At 36.0% G+C, this 21,210-nt stretch overlaps 1 protein-coding gene across 1 annotated transcript in view; it reads right to left on the minus strand.

Moving 5' to 3' along the window:
- Nucleotides 1-21,210, minus strand: part of MYOM2 (myomesin 2) — a 110,017-nt gene that overhangs the window by 67,688 nt on the left and 21,119 nt on the right. The window contains exons 7-13 of the mRNA XM_077152993.1: nt 18,953-19,041; nt 18,823-18,870; nt 16,553-16,717; nt 9,626-9,787; nt 6,981-7,122; nt 4,591-4,790; nt 3,670-3,723 (exon numbers count right to left, since the gene is read on the minus strand). Coding sequence (XP_077009108.1) covers nt 3,670-3,723; nt 4,591-4,790; nt 6,981-7,122; nt 9,626-9,787; nt 16,553-16,717; nt 18,823-18,870; nt 18,953-19,041 — 860 coding nt within the window. The remainder of the gene's footprint in view (nt 1-3,669; nt 3,724-4,590; nt 4,791-6,980; nt 7,123-9,625; nt 9,788-16,552; nt 16,718-18,822; nt 18,871-18,952; nt 19,042-21,210) is intronic.

A 21,210-nucleotide genomic window follows, 5' to 3' on the forward strand; every position in this document is an offset into this window, starting at 1 on the left:
TAAGAATGGTTGAGATGGGAAATTTTATGTTGTATATATGTTATCATGATTAAAAAAGACAGAGACACTAAAGAAATGATGACAAGTAAATGCAATACATAATTCTGGATGAGAACTGGCAGTGGAGGAGAATAGACTCAAAGGGACATTATTGGGACATGAAAAATTTGGAGCATAGACTGCAAATTTTTGATCAATGTTAAATTTCTTGAACTTATGGCACTTAAGGTGGGTACATAAGTAAATATCCTTGTTCTTAGGAAATGTACATGGCTATGTTGAATGTTCAAGAAGCATGATGTATACAACCTATAGCTAAGTGTTCAGAAATTGGGTGGATGGATGGAGAGAGCAAAAGAGAGGGAGAGAGATATAGTGAATGTGGAAAAATGTTCGAATTGGTGAATCTGGGTATCTGGGGGAATAGAAGTATGTTGGAACTGTCTGTATGGGGTTTGTATTATTTTTGTAATTGTCTTGTAAGTTTTAAAGTATTTCACAATCAGAAAGCTTTTTTAATGGCCCCAATGAGTCAAAGAGAAGGCCAAGAAAATGAAATTATATTCATTACTATTCATCTTTGACACAACTTTGCTGAGAGAAAAGTGCTTAGAATGGAAAATGGGAGCTCAATAAAATAAGTAAAAATGGCCACAGACTTTATCCTTAGGTTACTTTTCACTGTGATGCCATGTGCTCCTAGTCAGGGATGCCACCTTTAGTCTCTGCTTCTGTATCACAATGCTCCCCTGTAGCTCTGGGTTAATTACTCATATCAGTACTGGGTCAAACTGATGATACACACATGCATATACCTATACGTCAAGTATTGTTTTAAAATGCTTTCATATTCGTTATAAGATTTTTATCACTTATGGAGGAAGATAGTATTGTTCTCCTCCAATTTAGAAATGCAAAAATGAAGCTCAAGAAAACTGCAATAATTTCCTCAGATCACACAGCTATTAGGTGGTGGGACTAGGATTCAAGCTTAGGTCATTTGATTTCAAATCCTGTGTTTTGTTCTATCAACCCAAGGAAATCACAACCTCCTCAGGAGATATGTTACCTAAGTCAATGAAACATGAAATTTGTAGAACCCCCAAGATGGCAGAATTCATGAGGATATGCAACTATAAATGAGTAGTAAAGAATTCAGAGCAAATGATTAATTAAACATGTAATCCACAAATGATCTTATCCAAGATGGTACTTTGAATACTTGGATACTTAATTAGTAGCACAAAAACAATTTCATTATATTTTGAAAAGTCTATTCTGGCCCTTCCAAAAATAGAGGGTTTTTTTTTCATTTCTTAATGAAAAAAACTCGAGGAAGAGTGGAAAAGTTGGATGATATTAGGAAGAAAGCATTGATAATAATTAAAATATTTAAAGGAAGACACTAAAGCCAGATTAAAGTCATTAGTAAAACTTAGCAAAAAAGATTAAAATAGCAGTGGAATCATTTTTAGGCAACAAAAGTAATAAAATTCAGTTTCATTAAAACAAATAGCATTTACCAATTCTTTTCTACCTAAAACTATTTTAGCAGAGAAAAATGAGTTTAGATGAAGAGAAGAGATATGGGAAACAAAGGGAAGAATTTCCTAATAGCAAATTTTTGATAGCAGAAATCCTTTGCTGAAAAGCATTATGGAATCTTTTGCTGTCTAAAGATTTTTTTTAATTAGAAAAGTTATTCTTTGTTTAGAATGAATGAGGTGAGCAGATGAACTGTCCAAATCCCTGGATCAATGTACTGAATTTGTATTTCAAAGCTCATTTGTTTGAGGCTATGGAAATTTTCCATTAGCTGCATGTGAGAGCTCACACCAGAGAAATGTGGCTGATCTCCAGGCAGTATCAACGTCCCAAGTCAAATAATTCTCCATCTAAGTGTCCTACCCTCTGCCTTCCGTGATCCGCTACATAAACAGAACCTCAAAAAATGTTTCCCAGAGTATAAATACAAACTATAAATACAAAACTGCCCATTCAAGCATGCATTAAACAAAACAAAGCCACAGACCAAAGAAACCAGCAAATCTCCTTCTTAAAAGAGGGGGAACATGAGAATAAACATGAAAAATAGTATCCATTACTTCATTCCATTTGTAAATAAGAATTGTTGAACCTGTTCTACCTAAACTGAAATTGGAATTTTACCAACTGGAAAACCAGATCTTTGAAGATATGTTAGTTATTCATTTGGTATTTAAAACATAGCTAGCTATTTATATCCCATACATCTATATCTATATATACATAAACAGCTTGTCTCTTGTAAAAGGGCAGAGTTACTGCCTTTGAAAGGTTTATTCGATTATATTATTTTTTATCCCCAGTACTTGTCATCATGACCTTTGCATAATGCAAATTTTATCATAGATTTATGCCATTTATATAGCAACTTAGATCTTCTCATTTTAGATCATTTTTTACCAGATTGAATTCCTGGTAGGACAACCCAGATCACAGCTCTCCTCACTGGTCCCAGATGCCCAAGGGGAGTGAAAAAGAGAACTTCCTTTTCCTCTGGCATTTCAAAAGGTCACATTTTATACAGACTGGTCTACTGCAAAAGCATCTCTTCCAAAATAATTTGGAGTCATTTTTATTCTCTCGAATATCTATATTTTAATCATCAAAAAAATGTTGGGAGTTTATTATGCACCAGTGGAGAACAGAACCATTCAGAAGTCATAATAAGTCAACCTTCCCCCAATTATTACCTTTTGTTACTTAATTATTAAGCTTTTTTCCTGGTTTCTGAGTTCTTCTGGAAGTATAAGTTTAACTAAGGCTTACTCTTTAAGTGTTACTGTAGGATCAATCAAAATTCTTAAAAGATGCTTAATTGAGTATCATTGATATGTGTTCTTTTTGAGGTGCCAAAGTAAAACACTTATGGGAACAGCAGATACAATTTCTGTGTACAATTTTTGGGCCTATTCACCACAAATTTGAAAATGAATCAACAAACTTCTCCTGGAAGGACCTGCAGTCTCTTGGGGGAAACAACTTGAAAATGCTGCAGTTTTAAAGAGCTCAAAATTATCTCCTTAACCAGGGGCTCCAAATTTATTCTGAATCTTCTTGTTTAAGCTTTCAATGTGGTTTTCTTTGAAATCCAACTAATCTCTTTGGACTTCTGATTAATAATATTAGTTTCTCCTCCTTAAGCATTCATTTTGGCTGTCTCTAGAAGGAATATTAAGGAAAAATATCCACAAAATCCAATATATGTGAAGTAAATATAAACTTTCAAACCAGAAACATTATTTGATAAGAAAGAATTACTCTATTTAAGTTAATTCAGGAATAAGATTTTTGCTTAAAATAAAATGAAATGCTCTTCCAACCAGTGGAATCTGTGAGAACAGGACACCAATTGGCAACCAATAATAAAATCTTAGCTACAGTTTGGTTTCTTTCTCTACTTGTCACCAAAAAATGCAATGCTCCCTTATTTTTGCCTTCTTAATTTTTTTTTAGCTTCTACAAACATTAAGTTTGCAGGCTTGACTTGCAATTATTATTTTTGCATGTAAAGAGTCTTCCCACCAGGTGGATTTTCTTTTCCCCACCTCTCATTTCTCTAATTATAATCCTAGGGTAAATCCCTAGGGTAAAAGAGCTGAAATGAAATGGCAAAGAGCAACTTACCTTCCAGTTCATCCTGATAGGTTACAATTTCCTTATCTCCCTCCAAATGCACTGCTGCAGAGAGAAAAGTTGATATTATATTTGATATCCAAATGGTTCCTAAAGAAAGCCCTACTTTCCCTAATTCAGGACAAGATCTGAATCACTTTTGCCTTACAATCGCAATTTATAAACTCCTGTAAATTAATCAGAGTTGAATTTGGGGGCTGTTCCTAATAATATTAAGTACTTTTCACCTCTTTGTAGTGGATTCAAAAGACTATGCTGGTAACAGAAAATATAGTGGCTCATTTAAAACCATAATTAAGGGTCCAATCCCATTAAGGAATCTGTGTCATGTGAAATTAAAATTCAGAAACTGAGCGACTCAGTTTCAAGGTCTTCTGAGGCTCATTATGCATTGAAATTATATCATCAGTGGACTATGAATGTGTTAAAGGTCTAATTCTGAACCAATTTAACTAGATTTCAATGAGGAGCTGTATGAAGGTGAAATACATTGGTTTTAAAGTATAAATGTCAGCCTGGCTATATCCATCCCTAAAATGACATTGATGGAGACAATAGAGATCTGCTATGCTCAGCATCTGAACACATTCAAAATTTCACATGTAGTTGGAGGTTTAAAAAAAGGAGCAAGGGGTGCGAGGGTAGTTCAGTGGTAGAATTCTCACCTGCCTTGCAGGAGACCTGGGCTCAATTCCTGGTCTGTGCACTTCCCAAAAAACAAACAAGCAAAACAACAACAACAAAATTCCACAAATGGTGCTGCAATAAGAGGATACTCATATGGAAAATAATGAAATGTGACCCCGCCGTATAACATACAAAAAAAAAAAAAAGAGAGAGAAGGAGCAAATCTCATATAAAATGGCCAAAAGGTCCCAAGACACAGCTGGAACTTAAAATTTTAGGACCTACCTTGTAACCTTTTCAAGTCCACAGGGTCAAGGGCAGCGACAGCTTCAGAGACCCGGGAAGGTCTGCTAATTCCTGCGTTATTAACTGCCCTCACCCGGAATATGTAAGACCTTCCTTCAAAGAGTCCAGTCACAGGGTATTGGCAGATTTTTACTGGTGCATCATTGCACTGAACCCAGTTATTAGTTCCCACTTCGCACCTTCAAATAAGTAAAAACAAAAAATAAAGCAGAGAATAGCATATCTCTCCATTTTAAAAATGTATACAGATATATAGCAATTATAAATTAAGAAAATATATCAAGTTGGCAAAATCTATAGTGTCAAAATATTGATTTATATAAGTAGTTATATAAATAAATACAGTACTAAGCAAATGTAATAAAACATTATGTGTGTGTGCATCCTAAACCTTGACAATTTATAGCTGAAGATCAATTTCTACCTCAAACACATTTAGGCAAAGTCCTTTTCAAAAAGTTATTTTGGATCAATCCTGTTAAGTTCTGTTTTCAAATTATATCCCAAAATCACAAGGTTCCCTTAAGCTTCCTAGCATGTCTGTTGCCAAGGCTCCAAAAATGAAACAGCTCTTCATTCTGTGTCCCCAAAGACACTTCTCACTCTAGTGAGCCACAGGTGTCAATTCTCATTGGAATGCAGTCTCACGGCCTATTTCCACTAATGTTGTTTCTTTAAAAATTAATATTTTTAACTAGAAACCTGAACCTGTAGAAAATATTAACTTCCAGTTATCACAGGTTGAGAAATTTAAATTTAAAAAAAAATTCATGTTAATTTTTTAGCATGAAAATAAGTTTGGAAAATGTTGTCTTTCTGAGCTGTTCAACTTCAGAATTGTACCTTCATTTTTGAAAGAATCAACCCTCTTTCCTCATAACTATTTACAGTTTTTAAACCAAAATTCTCAGACCCATTTTTGATGTCCAGTTTTAACAAAAGAGTATGACAATGTCAAAACTGAAAGTTTGGGCAGGGAAAAATATTCAGTTTACATCGATAATAGGCAGGATGTTGGGACAGGAGTTAGCTAAGGGAAGGGGCTGCAGACTCTACCTCCAAAATTGGTCCTGTTGCTTTTACTTGTTGTTAATGAGGCGAGAAAGGAGTGTGGTTTATTAACAGAGAAGGGGCATAAAATCGTTTTTGCCAACATGGCTGGAAAAAGCTGTCTAACATCAAAGGGGAATAGTTTTGCCTTTTGTTTTTGTTTTGTCTTTTGTTTTATAATTCAAGTTAAATTCTGAGCAATACATACAGCAAATCTATCTCTAGATTATTAAAATATCACCATGGTGGTAAATAGTTTAGTTAAACAAGTAGCATTGTTGAGGTCCAGAAAATAAAATTTAATCAACATATTCCAAAAACACATAGAGCTGACTGATTTTTTCCTGAAATATTAATCTCATTTTGTTGTTTTACATATATATGTGAACTGCATATTCTTAAATTATATATATGTAAACTATACATTTACTTAATACTTACTTAATCTTATATAGATACAAAAACCATATTTATTTATGTATATACATGTGTATTTAAGCTCTTATAGGGCACCATCTCTTATATCCAATAACTTATATCCTGCCATCTTACCTCTAAATTTATTTTCTTTAACAATAATTTATTTCAATGATTGAAAGTTATATTTAAGGCAATAATTATATATCTAGTAAATTAATTGACTCTTCTCAGGTTTCTTCCCAGGCTATGAGCACTATACCAAATGAAGGAAAATTCAAGAGTTAAAACCCCATTGATATTAATGATGATATAAACTTAAGTTATTAACTCAAAGATAAATTTCAATTTTTATACTTAGAAATTCCAGTATGTTAACTTGAAACCAAGAAGAAAATCTTATTACTTAGTAGAGAGAAGAATAGAAATTTGAGTAGAAATGAACTAGCATTGTTTTCAGCTGCATCCTCTACCTCCAAAAAACAGTAAACAGTCTCTACTTTCTTTTTCTTGGAAGGGAGAAACAAAATGCTGAACATTAAACCTGTTAAATTAGAACGTCTTTCCCAGGCATAGCGCACAGGCCTGAGTGCTCAGCAAAGCTGCGAAATCAGGGCTCAGAGCACGACTGCAGAAATAGCACGGGATTTGTCGCAGGGTATTAAACAGACAGTCTCCAGTTACAACAAAAAGATATCCGTGGTTGCATTAGGTTCAGCCTATTTGACAATATTGACCAATTATCTAGTCAGTAAAGTTAAATAACCAAAATAGCAATGTACCCAGATCCAATCGATATTAGTGAAATGAAATTGCATTTAGAAAAACATCCAAATATATGATCCACGACAGCATTCATTTCAGGAATTAACTGTCTCTGTAGGAATTCCATGCGCACCCACCTGTCAATGAAATAGCCAATGACAGGACTCTCGGTGGTTGTATTGGGTGGTTTCCAAGTCACGATGACATAATCTCGGTTTGCGTCATGACATCGCAAATCCATGGGAGCCCCGGGAGCTCCTGTGACTAAGGGATCAGCATCTGTGGCAAAAGGAATATAGAAAAGGCACGTGTTCAGATCATTCAAATGTTTGAAAGTCCGTGTAAAGCCTATTGATGGCTTCCTCAATCTCAAAATTCTATCTGCTTGATTTGGTCCGCTGTTTAATCCTAATGCTCAAATGGCTTGAATATATTGCCTTTAGTAATCCAGCTGGTAAAATCTTATATTTTCTTGACTACGATGGATTGGTGACAAGCAATATAAATATATTCATATGTTTTAAAACTAAAGAAAATTGAAGCCTCTATAAAATGCTTGACTATGACTTTTCACAATTGGATCTAAATTTGAAGCTCACCTCTGGACTATGTGCTGTCGAAAATTTACTGATGAAATGATAATAATAATTTGTCCTTTCAAACATCTGAGAAATGTAGGTTTCTAGACATTTTTACGTTTCAAAATCCTGAGAAAATTTGAGATTTTTTTAAATTGTTCTGCAAGTTGTGAGAAATTGTGATGTATGATTATAATGCAGTTGTTTTGTTTTCGAATTTTAATTACAGCTGCACTGAAGGCTGTCAGAGTTATTTAGAAAACTAGTACACTGAACATTTAATTCCCTTATCTAAAATATGGATTTACTGAGTAACCATGGTTATGTTATACATTCGTAGCAGTGTAAGCATTATATGGTTTCTTGTTCAAGTCTCCTCCACATATTAAAAGCTAAGGATTTCTTGACATTGAGCCAAATATTTTCTCTCACATTCAAAATCTTCAAAAAGTAACCAGAACTGTTAAACTCCCCCATACTTGCATTATTTTATTCCTGTTGGTGGTGCTGGATAAGCAGGGCAATTTAAGCTATGTTGTATTTATTGCATTTTTATGGGGTGAAACATCTTGCCAGAAGGAATACACAGAGAACAGAAGATAGAGTTTAATGCCAACCTAATAAAAATGGTAAAACTTTGTGTAAGTGTCTAAAATCTAAGTCAAGTGTATGCTACCTTGTCTGGGGGGGAGGGTGAGATGTATTTGTTTGTTTTGCATTATTGTCATTGTTAAGATAATTTATTCACTGGTGATATAGTGAATATAATGATATATAGTGATATATCATGATATATATAGATATAGATAGATATACAGAGATATTGTATGGCGGTGTCACATTTCGTTATTTTTCCACGTGAAATCCCATTATCGCAGCACCATCTGTTGAAGTTTGTTTTTTGTTTATTTGTTTTGCTTATTTGTTTGTTTTTGGGAAAGTGCATGGACCAGGAATCAAACCCAGATCTCCTGCATGGAAGGTGGGCATTCTACCACTGAACTACCTTTGCACCCCCAATATATATATGTGTTTATGTATATGTATATATATATACATATTTATGATGTGTTTTAACTGACCCATTGAAGAAAAAATAATACACCGATGGCATTATCACCATTGCACAGATGCTCTGAAAGCTCAAGACGGGTTTAAAGGTGAACAAAACATTTAATGGTGGGTATGGACTGGGCCCTGTCAATCAAAATGGACAGCAGGCCTAGCTCTGGAGCTGGTCAAAAGGACAGGGAGCATTGTGGGGCCAGGAGAGGGACACTCAGAGGACTCAGTAAAGCAGACATGAACCAACTAGCTTACTAATAAGTTCAGCTGCTCCCTAGAGAGGAGATTGGATCTAAACCCAGGGGCTGAGATGAGGCAGATGCTGGGGTGAGCCACAGGATTGGGGCTGAAATAAGCAAGCATCACTAAGCCCCATTCTGCAGAGTACCACAAGGCCAAAAGTGATTCCGCAAGGGGAAACTCTCATGCTCTGCATTCCAAAAGATTTTAAATCCCAGCTCCTCCACCTTAGAGACGTTCCTTCAGGACTCTGAGACACAATACCTTCATTTGAACAATGAGAACAAAAATATTTGCCTCAGAGGGCTGTTGAGGGGATTAAACATGGCAACACTATAGGACACTAGCATATTGTCTGGCAGACAACATTCAGTAAATATTGGCTGCCATTATCATTCTTGTCTTAAACACTAATTTAATGGAATTTAGTGGTCATAATAGCAATAATTGACATCATCATTGCCTCTTCTTTTTAAGCAAAAGTCTAGAGGGAGTACAAGAGATAAACTGGGAGATGTAAGCATGCTTCTCAACAGCCATCCTTACCAGATATGTCAAACTGTGCTCAAGTCCCTCCAGAATGAGTAAGCTATGTATATTCATTCTTATGAGCCATTTATAAATTCCGGTAACTCCATAAATTAGTGGAGAGACAAAAAGTTCTGATTGTACTGTATTCCAAAGACCCTACTTTCCATCTGGTTGTTGTCAGGATGCAATCCAATGAGTTTCTGCCTCGGGAACATCTACTTCACAGTCAGCTAAGCTTCTAAGAAGGAAAATTAATTTTTCGGTTCTCATGCTGCTTTTGCTTAGTTTTCTCCATCTTGATGGCATCTCACCCTACTGCGTATTCTTAGGTCTTTGCTGTCAAATTATTCACACCCACAAATCCATACCTCTGACAAACAGAAAAGCGCTGTGGTCACTCACGCCTCCTCTTGAAAGTATCCTTAAGGTGTAGAGCCCTTCATCATCCTTATTCAGGTGGCTGAACGACAAGGAGGCCTGACCCTCTCCGAAGAACATCTTTGTCCACTTCGATTCTTTTACTAGTACATCTGAAAGAGCATTAAAATGCAAAAGTTGCCTCAGAAATAAATAGAAGGAAATATAAGCAGATATTTGCATAATCTTGCGGCAGAGATTTCAAACTCAACACCAATGAGAAAAGTTCTGAGCTCATAAAAGTCTAAAAGCTGTTTTATATAACACACACACACACACAAATGAAAGCTGTCAAAAATAATTTGCAACATAGAACAAAAGGTTAATGGCCTTTTGCATAAAGGACAAAGCATATAAAGATACATTATGTATATAACCAACTGTATAAAGATAGAATGTGTCACAGGTAGTTCACGAGTTTGGCACCCTGATAAATCTGATTCATGGCTGCTCACTGCTTCTCAGCGGAGTGGCTGATCTCTAAATTGCAGTTTTCTCATCTATTGCTCGGCGATTCTAATAGTATGTACCTCATAAAATTTCTGTTAGAAGTAAATGCTCCGGTGTACATGAAGCACTTAACCTAGACACCAACAAAGAGACAGTCCTCAAACAATTGTCACTTAGGAGTAAATAATAAAAACACCATCAAACCAGTAGGTAAATTAAAAAAAAAAAACTTTTAAGCACGCAATTTGTAAATGAAGAAAGGCAAATGAGAAATAAACTTATCAAAAAATATTCAATGTCAGTCATCAGAAAAAGGCAAAATAAAGTATTGAGAAACTATTTTTCACCTACAAAATTTGGTAGGTTAAAAAATGAGCAACTTCTATAATTAGAAAGGGCGGAAAGTCATATCTCCTTCTAGAGTGTAATTACATAGAGGGCAAAGTGAGAATGGTTATGAAAAACTGCTTATCAAAAATGTAATTTTTGAACACAAAATAAAAATTAAAAGAATTTATTCCAAGGTAACAAATAGAGGTGCATGATGAGACTATTGTTCCAAAGTTCTTTATAACAGAAAAACACTGAACCAACCCAAACATCCAACTATAAGGCAAGCACGGTGCATTTAGGGTTCTAAATGAACCCTTTAGAACCCTAAAGCTAGTGACGAGCCCTGCAGGCATCATGTTAAGTGAAATAAGTCAGACACAAAAGGACAACTATTGTATGATGTCATTGATTTGAAACAATTAGCATAAACAAACTCATGGAGTCAGAATCCAGAATTTAGGTTACCAGGGGGCAGGGGGGGTATAGGAAATGGGAAGTTGAGGTTTAAAATGTATGGGGTTTCAGTTTGGAAGGATGAAAATCTTTTGGTAATGGGTAGTGGTGGGGTAGTAAAACTTTGCAAATGCGATTAATAGCACTGAAATATATATATGAAAATAATTAATAGGAGAAATGTGAGTTTGTATATATGCTAACAGAATAAATTTCTTTTTTAAAAATCCTTGGAACTACACTACACAAACAGTGACCCTAAGTTAAACCATGCACTTTAATTAATAGTATAATTATGAAAATGTGCTATCAACAATTGTAACAAATGTTCCACACCCATGCAAGGTATTGTGGATGGATGGTACATGGGAATTCTGTATTTTGTGTATGATCCATAAACCCACTTCTTTAATAAAGAAAAAAGATAAAAACTGATTAAGAATTAAGATAGTCAAACATAAATCTTGATTTAAAAGCATATGATAAATCTGTATGTATTGTATTGGAAAGATCTTTAAGGTATTCTATTAAACTCAAAAAAATAACTAAATTTTTCAAGAATATCTCATTATATGCTTGGGTATGTGAGTGTGTAAAACTGGAAATTTCTGCATGGATAACCAAGAAACAACTGATCTGGATTTAGAAGGAAAATACATTTTCACTCTATATACTTTGCTTCTAGTTAATTTTGTAATATATACATTATTTTTAAAATAATAATAATAAAGTAACACAAACCAGGAAAAAAAAGGAGTACCTGATGTCATAAAAACATATGTATGATATTTTTGTTTGTTTGTATGTTTGTATGGTATTTTATTAAATGAAAAAAAAAGGAGATTTCAAATCTGGTAATCATCTGGAAAATTCATTGAAACCAAAATCAATGGAAGAGTCCATTATGGGGTATTTAAGGAGCTCATTACTAAAGTGAGTGAACATGAAGTTCAGATTGTTCCCCCAATTCCATGACCTTGTTCAAATAATTTCAGTGCAGCTATTTCATCTCCATTTTGGTAATGACATGTTTTTCATGTTTTCACTGAGGATGAAAATCTTGCAGCTGAATTCCTAGGCCTTTACTGGAGCTTCAGTCGTCTACAATAGTCACATCCTCCAAAACTGTGCTCTGCTAGTGCTTTTTCCATCCTCGCACTAGTGGACATGCCTATTTCCAGGTCATGAGTTCTCCCAAAATGTCAGGTCTAACTTCAATTACACTGCCTGCAGTTAGTTGAGACATGAGATAAAACATTTACTGGGAATCCTTAGCTTCTCATCTTTCAAAGACAAGTTCAGCTTCTACCTCTTCCATGCCACCTTCCCTGATAACTCCAACCCACAGTGATTTTTCTCTTCTATAAAGTTTATAGAACATGCCTACTTAAATACTTATGTTTTCCATTGTGTCATATATTACCATTTATTATACAAACAGAATTTAACTTTGTAGATATTAATATTATAGGATCATTAGGTTAGAAGCTGCATGTTACTTGTTGACGAGAGAGACAAGGTAGAAAGAGCTTGGAATTCATTATCAGATTGCTTTTAAAGTCAAGCTCTGTCACAGTCTTGCTGGGTCACCTTGGAAAAATAACTGACTTCTGTGAATCTAGATTTCTTCATGTTAAAAGAAAAGATAACAATGCCTACCTTAGGTGCAGTTTTCATCTTAAAGGTAATATGAAAGCAGTAACACAATGTTTGTTATGGAGTAGATGCTCATTAAATTAAATTGTATTTCAGAGTGTTATTTCTATCATGATTTCTATATTTTATCTCCACCCTTTAAGCAGGGTCATATGCTTAGATTAGGTGTTTTATATAAACATACACCAATTTATTACTTCTGATTATTTCAAGAATGTTCTCAGTCCTATTCTGTCTATACAACCTAGGTGGACTAATCCAGTCCCATGGTTTTAAGTACTTTTGGATGGCCGTGATTCCCACAATTTAAATCTCCAGCCCTGACCTCTCCCTAGGGCTTCAGAAGCACATACCATTCTGCCTACTTGACATCTCCAGTGAGAGGTCTAACAGACATCTCAAAATTAATCTGTCTAAAATGAAATTCTTGATCTCCCATTCCCTGACTGGTTTCTCTGCCCCAAGCTTCCCCACTCAGCAGTGAGATTAAAAGCATCCACTCCCTCATTTCTCAAGCTAAAATCCTGTGAGTCACAAGTGACTCCTTTCTCCTCATGCTTCATCTCCAATATTTTGGCAAGTCTGATGAATCAAGACAAATTCTAAATCTCACTATTTCTTACCTCCAACACATCCTCCAAGCTGCCACAACCTCTTCTCTAGATTCTACAATTACTTTCTAAATGGTATCCATGTTTCCACAACATCCCCTCCCCTATCCATGTGGTTCTCCACTCAGGAACCAGAGGAACATTTTTACAGTGTAATTTTAAATTATAGGTCATATGTGTTCCATTGCTCAAAATCATCAGCAACGTTCCATCACTCTCAAAATAAAATCCAACCACCTCAGAGGGTCTTCCACCATCTTTATTTTAAACTTCACTTCCTTCCTTTCTCCTCACTCATTATTCTCCAGGCATATGACTCATACTGGTCCTTGAAAAAGCCAAATTTTCTGTCTCGCGTTCTTTACTCTTACTGTTTTCCCTGCCTGGAATGCTTGTCTAGATTTTCACAGTTTGCTCTTTCACTTCATCCAGGCATCTTGTCAAATATCACCTCAGAGAGGTCTTACATGGCCACCTCATCTCCAATAATCTTTCACACATGAACACACATGCACACACACTACTCTCCATCTCTTTATCTAGATTTACTTTGCTTCCTAGCTACTCATCAGTAGCAGATACTACATTATATATTTACCTTTTTATTTGTCTTTTGTCTATCTCCCATGACAGAATATAGGACCCGAGAGGACATTTTGTTTATTGCTGATTTCAAAAGAGAGCTGGGCACCTAGTAGGAGTTCAATAAATAGTTGTCAAATGACTGATGGAGAACAATCCAAATGCCTTATACCACACGAAAAGTGCACCCCGGTGCCCCTTTGTATATGTTGCTGTGGGGTAGCTGGCAGGAATTATGTGCTATTTGTTACCACCCTGGCTAAAACATGAGATTCACACGGGTAGGGATAGCGTGGGTCTTATGTGCTGTCAAGTTCACCAGCCATGGCATATCACGCTTCCCCAAATGGTTGCTTTAAAAATGTTTAATTTCACCTCTGCTAAACCTTACTAAGGACAAATCTAGAGAAAATTACACCATGCATGGTTTTATCTAATGATTACAGAAGCGCATTTACCCTGCTGCCAGATCCATTGGGAAGAGGCACCCATTCTTGAGAGAACTCACAGCCGCCTTGCTACAGCCGATGAACTGCTCCTTATACATCACAGAATCCCTTTTACATAAATATAACTTCCCTGTAAAGATGAAAGCAGGGGCTATGGGTCACTAATACACCTGGAAACATCATTCAGGAGGGCATAGCTTGGGGTATGGAGAACTTCAGAATTGATATGAATTTCCAAGATGAGGCCAGGTTACTCATAATGGGGAACTATCCCGGCAAAGAACCTGTTTCTCTCTGGTAAAGTTCTTGACACACTAAAGGAAAAACTGTTTCTCATTATTAAATATGCGGCCTATATATACAAACTGAACAGGATCTACAGGCCAAATTCACTGCTCGACTTCAGCAAGATGTCTGTTTAGAAGCCAGTTCCTGGAACTGAGGCCCATCCCATCGTTTGTAATTGCCTTATTATTACCTACCAAATCAGCCTCAAGTGCAAAGCACACCCAAAAGTGGTCTTAGCCTTTATGATAAGTAACCGAGGTTTTCTCTTTTGTGATCACTTCAGTACGGTAGCTTTAGAGCACTAATCCATTTTAGATTGTGTCAGTAATTCCAAATTTCCTGTTTGCATAGTCAATTTCTTTGGACCTGTTTGAGGATTTCATTCGGTTGACTGACATTGCCTCTGGGGCTTACCAGCCACCTGGTGGCTTGAAGCTTATTAATTTTAAATAGTAAAAAATATCCCCTTGCATTTTAATGTCTAAAAATAAGCCATAGAGAATTGCCTCCATTGCTTTCCATTTGAATAATAAACTCTAGGAAGACCTGATTATGATTGCTAATGTGGAGCTACTTTTACGACGAAATCCCACTCCAATTCACAAGGATTTAACTAGAAATGGAAAGGGAAGTATCAGGTAACTTTTCTGAAAAAATCTATTTTCCGTTCAAATTGATCAAGGTTTGTAGAACTGCCATGTCACCAGAATTCTAGGCACTTCCTAATTACCAGAAAAGTTGTAAAATTGTTGTCACCATCCTTTCAGGATAAATTCCATTTTTCTTCAGAAATGATAAATTAGAAAGATAAATATTCTCTTCCAAGCACAAATAGTCCCCCTCTCACACACACACACATACACACACACACACATCATATCACATCACGTCATATGAGAAGAGACCATGGTTATACCTATTATGTTCCACAGAAAATTCTAAAGGGCAATGCCCCTTCCAACTTACCAATTCACCCTACTTTGCTGCATACAGGGTTACAAGTATATTCTCTGTGGCTGGAACATGTTTTTGCATTTTTCTGCCTCCAGGTTTTGGCACACAAGAATGCTTCTTCTTCTACACTCAGCTTTCAAGAATCTTTTTTTTTTCCAAAGAGTTTTCCTTCAACACTCCAAACCTACTTTCCTATCTCAACTTCAATTGCGCATATAGCCAGTACCATGTATTTGGCAAACCATTGCAACCTATCCTGAGATATTTCTTATGCTTTAGAAGAACAATGTTTCACAATTTTTTTTCACCAAAATAAATTATAAATATTTCATGGGTAGGAATGGAGTCATATGTTTCTTTGTAATATTTTGCGACCTGCTAGGTCCTGAATAATTGTATATAAAGTAAATAGTGCGATTTAGTTCATAGAAAGTTCCGTTTAGAAACAACAACCCAGAAAAGATGAAAGATATATTCACTTCTATAATTTGCATAAACACAGAAGCAAAGAACTATTTGTGTCTGCTAAGGCAATATTGCATGGTGGTTAAGTTTACAGACACTGGAACCAAACTGATTGGTTCAAATCCCAACTTTGCCACTTACCAGTCAAAGAGCTTTATTCTCAGTTTCCTCCTTAATAATACAGAATGAACACCAATAGTTTTTTCATAGAGTTGTTATGAAAATTAACTGAATTAGCACACTTAGAATAGAGTCCAGCACATAATACACTCTAATAAATGTTAGCTATTGTTTTAGCTGAGGAAAAAAGGAGAGAAACTGACGCTTCTCTCAGTTTTCTATTACATAGATATCTTTTCTATGTAGCTATAAAAAAATCTCTCAGTGACTCATCTAAATTCAGATGCCTCCCAGTTAACCTCCAGAAAATTCATCTGGATGAATTTCAAGGTCAGTTACACCACTACCAAGTTCTCTTTCATCACTCAGTTGTTGTACTTTGCTACCTGCAGCCAGTATGGTTGTTGTACAAAGTTTCAAACATTAATTTTATACAAATAACTTAGTAGAGCTTGCACAAGTAGCTTTATTCACACAGGAGCATTTTCTTGGCATTTTCAGTTGCCCTTGTACTTACTATTGTGATACCATTCGGCTCGCGGCTGCACTCTTTTCAGGTCTGGCGAAACCAAGAGAGTGCACTTGAGGGTAAGAGTTTCACCTTCTCTTCGAAAAGTGACCCCAAATTTCTCCAAAAACTGAACATCAAAATGGGTATATGGAATCACAGATGGTAAGGGCACTGTACAAAGTGAATCAAACACAGTCACATCAGATAGTTTTGAGCACTACAGATAAATGCCATGCTATTACTGCAAAATTATATTTCCTCACCACCACAGTAAGTTCACGTTCTCAAAACAGCCACTTCTAGAGCATCAGGATAACATCCATAGAATTATATCTTGCATGGGTGCCAAAGGAAGACATACAGGCATAGCTGCACATGAAAGCAGCTTGGAATCTGGCCCATATGCTATGAGTAAAGCATTAAAGTCCTATGTCAGTCCCAAAATGGATAAGTAGGCCAGGTGCTTCAACCCTGAGACCACAGGTTGTCCCATCATCAAAGTAAACTGTGATATGTTCATTGGTAGAATATTACTTCTACTGCAGCCAAAACAAATTAACTACATCCATAGGTATCCACATGCTTAAATCTCAAAATATATAACATTTAGTGAAACAAAGGAAGATATAGGAGAAAACTTGCAAAATATTTTTTAAACTTTTATTTACAAATATATGCGCTTAGTGAAAGTTTTAAAAATGGCTGCAAATTCAAGATGGTGACTTTCTCTTTAGAAGAAGGCAAAGAATGAGGAAGAGTCAGGGAAGGCACATAGAGCTTTAATCATTTCTGAAATGTTTTTGTTTCTTTAAAAATAACTGAAGTGACACTGAATTATAAAGTATAAAATGGTTCGTTTTATTTTACATGAATTTTACTTCAATAAAAAAAAGGAAAACACGGCAAAAAAATTACATTTGTTAAGTATGGGTCGTGAATACATGAGCATCTATCACATTGTTATTTATACTTTTCACCATGTTATTGATACTTACATATAGTTTTTAGAAAGGCAGAAAAACAATAGTAAATAGAAGAAAGCAAGGAAATGAAATCCAATGACTTCTAAGGTCACTTCCAGGTTCACTGATACATAGAGGCAATTCTCCAGATCAGACATATTTTGTCCTTAGAATCCAAAGACTCTCAGACCTTTGCATGGGCACACACAAATTCTCAACTCTCCCCAACCCACCTCTTTTGTGTTTAACCTGAACTCTTCCAAACTTGCCTGTTAGTGGTCTTCAACTCCCACCAAGTTTGTATGTAAGCCCATACAATAAAACAGCATGAGAAATATCAAAAATAAACCATACACAAAGTAATCAGGGACTGCAGGAGAGGCTTTATCCTCAATAATTGTTTAATAACATCCAGACCTCAAATTGTGGTAAAAATTAAAAGCTTCTACTGGAATACATAATTATTCTTTTGGAAGTTCAGATCAAATCTAAATCCCATTCCTCAAGCCCTAAATAAGCTATATTTGGAGTAAATTCATCATCATGTCTTGTTTCTTCAAATGCCATCAACATGGCCACCTCCCTCCATTCTCGTCTGATTTAGGTCAGCAAGCTTCTTGGGTCTCCTAGTCTAACACTAGCCATGGAACTCAGAAATAGGCTGCCATCATTGCAAGGCCATTACAGGCTGCTTTAGCCACAGGGACCTGGATGAAATGTATTATGGTATATTTGCAACGTAGAATAGTATACAGCAGTAAATATTATGAATAAAAGTGTAACAAAAAGGGAAATGTTAACAATATAACAGTAAGTGAAATAGCAAGATACAAAGCTGCACACTCTACGGGACCAAAATTTAGGATATATTATATTTGTAAGGAAAAATCATTTTGAAGGACTTAAAGGAAGACCTCAACCTGTAGAACTCCAGCTTCTACAATCTCCTGCACATCACCATTTTGCTCTGAGGTGCCTGGTCATTGTAAATGACTACAAAGACTCTTGGAAAAGCATGTCCTAAAAGCTAAAATGTGGTAGTATTATGCAGGTCAAGGATTTGAAGTCATTATTTTGTCCAATTCAAAAATATAAAGTCTCTCAAGGTCACAATTTCAGCAGTGTTTTAAGAATGTCACTATCTATATAAATACATGAGAAAAAACATCAGTGGACTAACACTGGCCGTTGAAAACATGGACGAGTTTTTAGAAATATGATTTAAAAAAAAAAAGATTTGACCCTTAGTAATTTTTAAATATGTGTACTGTGTCACTAAACATTTTTGTACAACAAAAGAAAAAATATACTTACATCCAATTGGTAGTCTCACAGAGTGGAGTGGGTCGTCATCTCTAAACCCTGAAGAACAGTTAAATGAAAATTGTTAAGAGAGAAAATAGAAACTGTGAACTTATTTCTTTCCTTGAAAGTGAATACTCACTTTTCACCATCACCGCAGCATTGGTTGACACTTGTCCATGGACATTAGTTGCCACTGCTGAATATACTGCAGTATCATCGAAGTGTGCCCTTTTAAAAGAAAAATAAGACAAAGTCCTAAACCTGCTGCAGGACTGTTCTGTAATAGTCGATGACCCAAATTTGAACAAAGCATTCCTTGAAAGCAAAACTTATGACCCAGATCATTTGTTAATGAGTGATTTGTCCAAGAACAATGCCAGCTCTATCCTTGGAGTGGCATGGCAGCACAGAAAATTAATTATAGACACGGGCAAACATTTGATCTTGGACAATGGTTTGGCTTTGGCTTTGAGAAGTAAAGGAACTGGAACTTCCTAAATCCTCTAGCTTTATTCTCAAAGAGAAATCTGTGTTCACTCTGTCCTGTTTTTTAATCCCTATAGAATCAGTTGTTTTATTTCTTCAATGGGCAGGCTCCATTACCTCAATTGATGGTCTAGCAGAATTACTCATGATGGAACAATCGATGAGCGTACTTCCCAGCTGTAACTGTTCTCCATAGAAGACAAGGAAATTATTTCATGATAAAAAGCCCAACCCCTATATCATTATGTACCTTGATCAACTCGCCTAAGAATTTTACCCAAACTGCCACTTCTAAAGTAGCCCAGGAACATGCAATTTTAACTAACTCTCACAAGGTTATCCTTCTACAAGCAAACATTTGAGAACAGTGCCTTGGATCGTTCGCATTGTTTAATGCACCCAGGATGAGGCAGCTGAGAGCTCATCAAAGTCCCTGACCGGAACTAAAGCAGTCCCAGTGAGCCTGGTATTTGTCTGGCCTGAAGACATAGGTGCAGAGACACATTAGCTTATTAAATGAGAAACCTCCCGCTAGGAAAGGTGAAGTCTACATCTCTACTTCACTCCTTACCAAGGATTCTCATATTAATCGAAGATTACATGCAGAAACCCAAAATAATATCCCAGTATGAATCTTCCAGTCAAGACTATATTGAAAATAAGCTGGACAACACCTGCGATATCCCTCTTTGAAGAGTTTTGGGGGGAGGGGGGTAGGCATCATGCATGTTCATCCCTGAGTAAAACCACTTAGGAATTTTCAAAGACCCCAGTTTTTTGAAAGTGCAGCCTCTTCAGCCTTCTCACATGCATCTTGCAAAAGACTAAGCTGATTTTCTTGGCTCTTAACTGCCTTCCCTTCAATTTCCCCCAGAAAACTGAAACAAGAGAGATGCGAGGGGGAGGAGCTAATATAAATTGACTTTTTACTAAATGCCAGATACTCTGCTCTGTACTTTTCACTTGCTATCTTGTGTGATACACTTAAGTACTCTGGAAAATAGATATTATTATCCTGTTAACAACGGTGAGAACCTTGACACCTTAAGAAGTTAGGTAAACAAGATATGAATGACTTCAAATTTTGTACTCTGTCTGCTAGCTTCTGCAGCCCCTCAGAAGTTGGTACAAGGAATATGATGTTAACCTGGGAAAGGAAATACCATGAAAAATACCACTAAAGAAAAAAAAAAGGTCACTCAAGTTTCTTAAAATGCACTCCAGATCTAATGTTTCCGGAGACAAAGCCCATTCTTGTGAGGTCAGTAGTTATTTTATTTTCTTCTCCATCTAGCTTTCAACTGAATGTATTTTCTTCACCTAAAATTTTGCACACAGTGTCTCCAATAAAGGAGAGATATGTTTTTAGAGACCCATGCGATCAACTTAGAACTCCTTCACTTCCTCCATGAAGTTCAAATCCAGCTTTAATGTGATGGTGAATGCCATCTGGCCTCTTTTAACTGCCACTGCTCAAGGGAGAAATTGCACAAACAGAGCCCAATCCATGTTGATTTACAAACTAAGTTCATTATCTTCTAGTTCACCTTGGAGGAATACAAACCAAACTACAGAGCCCATCAACAAAACTGCAAATATAGCTGGAATTCATTAGAAATTACCTTGCTATGCAACTTACAAATACACTGCAGGTATAGCCATATCCCCATGGGCAAAGTAATAGAGAATGTTTGTAACATACATAAAAATCCCATAATGTAGATGCTTTTTCCATTGCTTACATTAACATTAGATGCTCATCTATCCCTTTAATATATGCATACACATACCCAAACAGATTACCGGGTACAGAAGCTGCCTTTCAAGAACACTGCTGGGAAACCGGGAGTCTAGAGTGGAAGAATTTCTTCTCTTATATAGCCTTTGGTATTGCTTGAATTTTTTACCTTG

The sequence above is a fragment of the Tamandua tetradactyla genome, chromosome 3 (genome assembly GCF_023851605.1).
Source record: "Tamandua tetradactyla isolate mTamTet1 chromosome 3, mTamTet1.pri, whole genome shotgun sequence".
Taxonomy (NCBI): domain Eukaryota; kingdom Metazoa; phylum Chordata; class Mammalia; order Pilosa; family Myrmecophagidae; genus Tamandua; species Tamandua tetradactyla.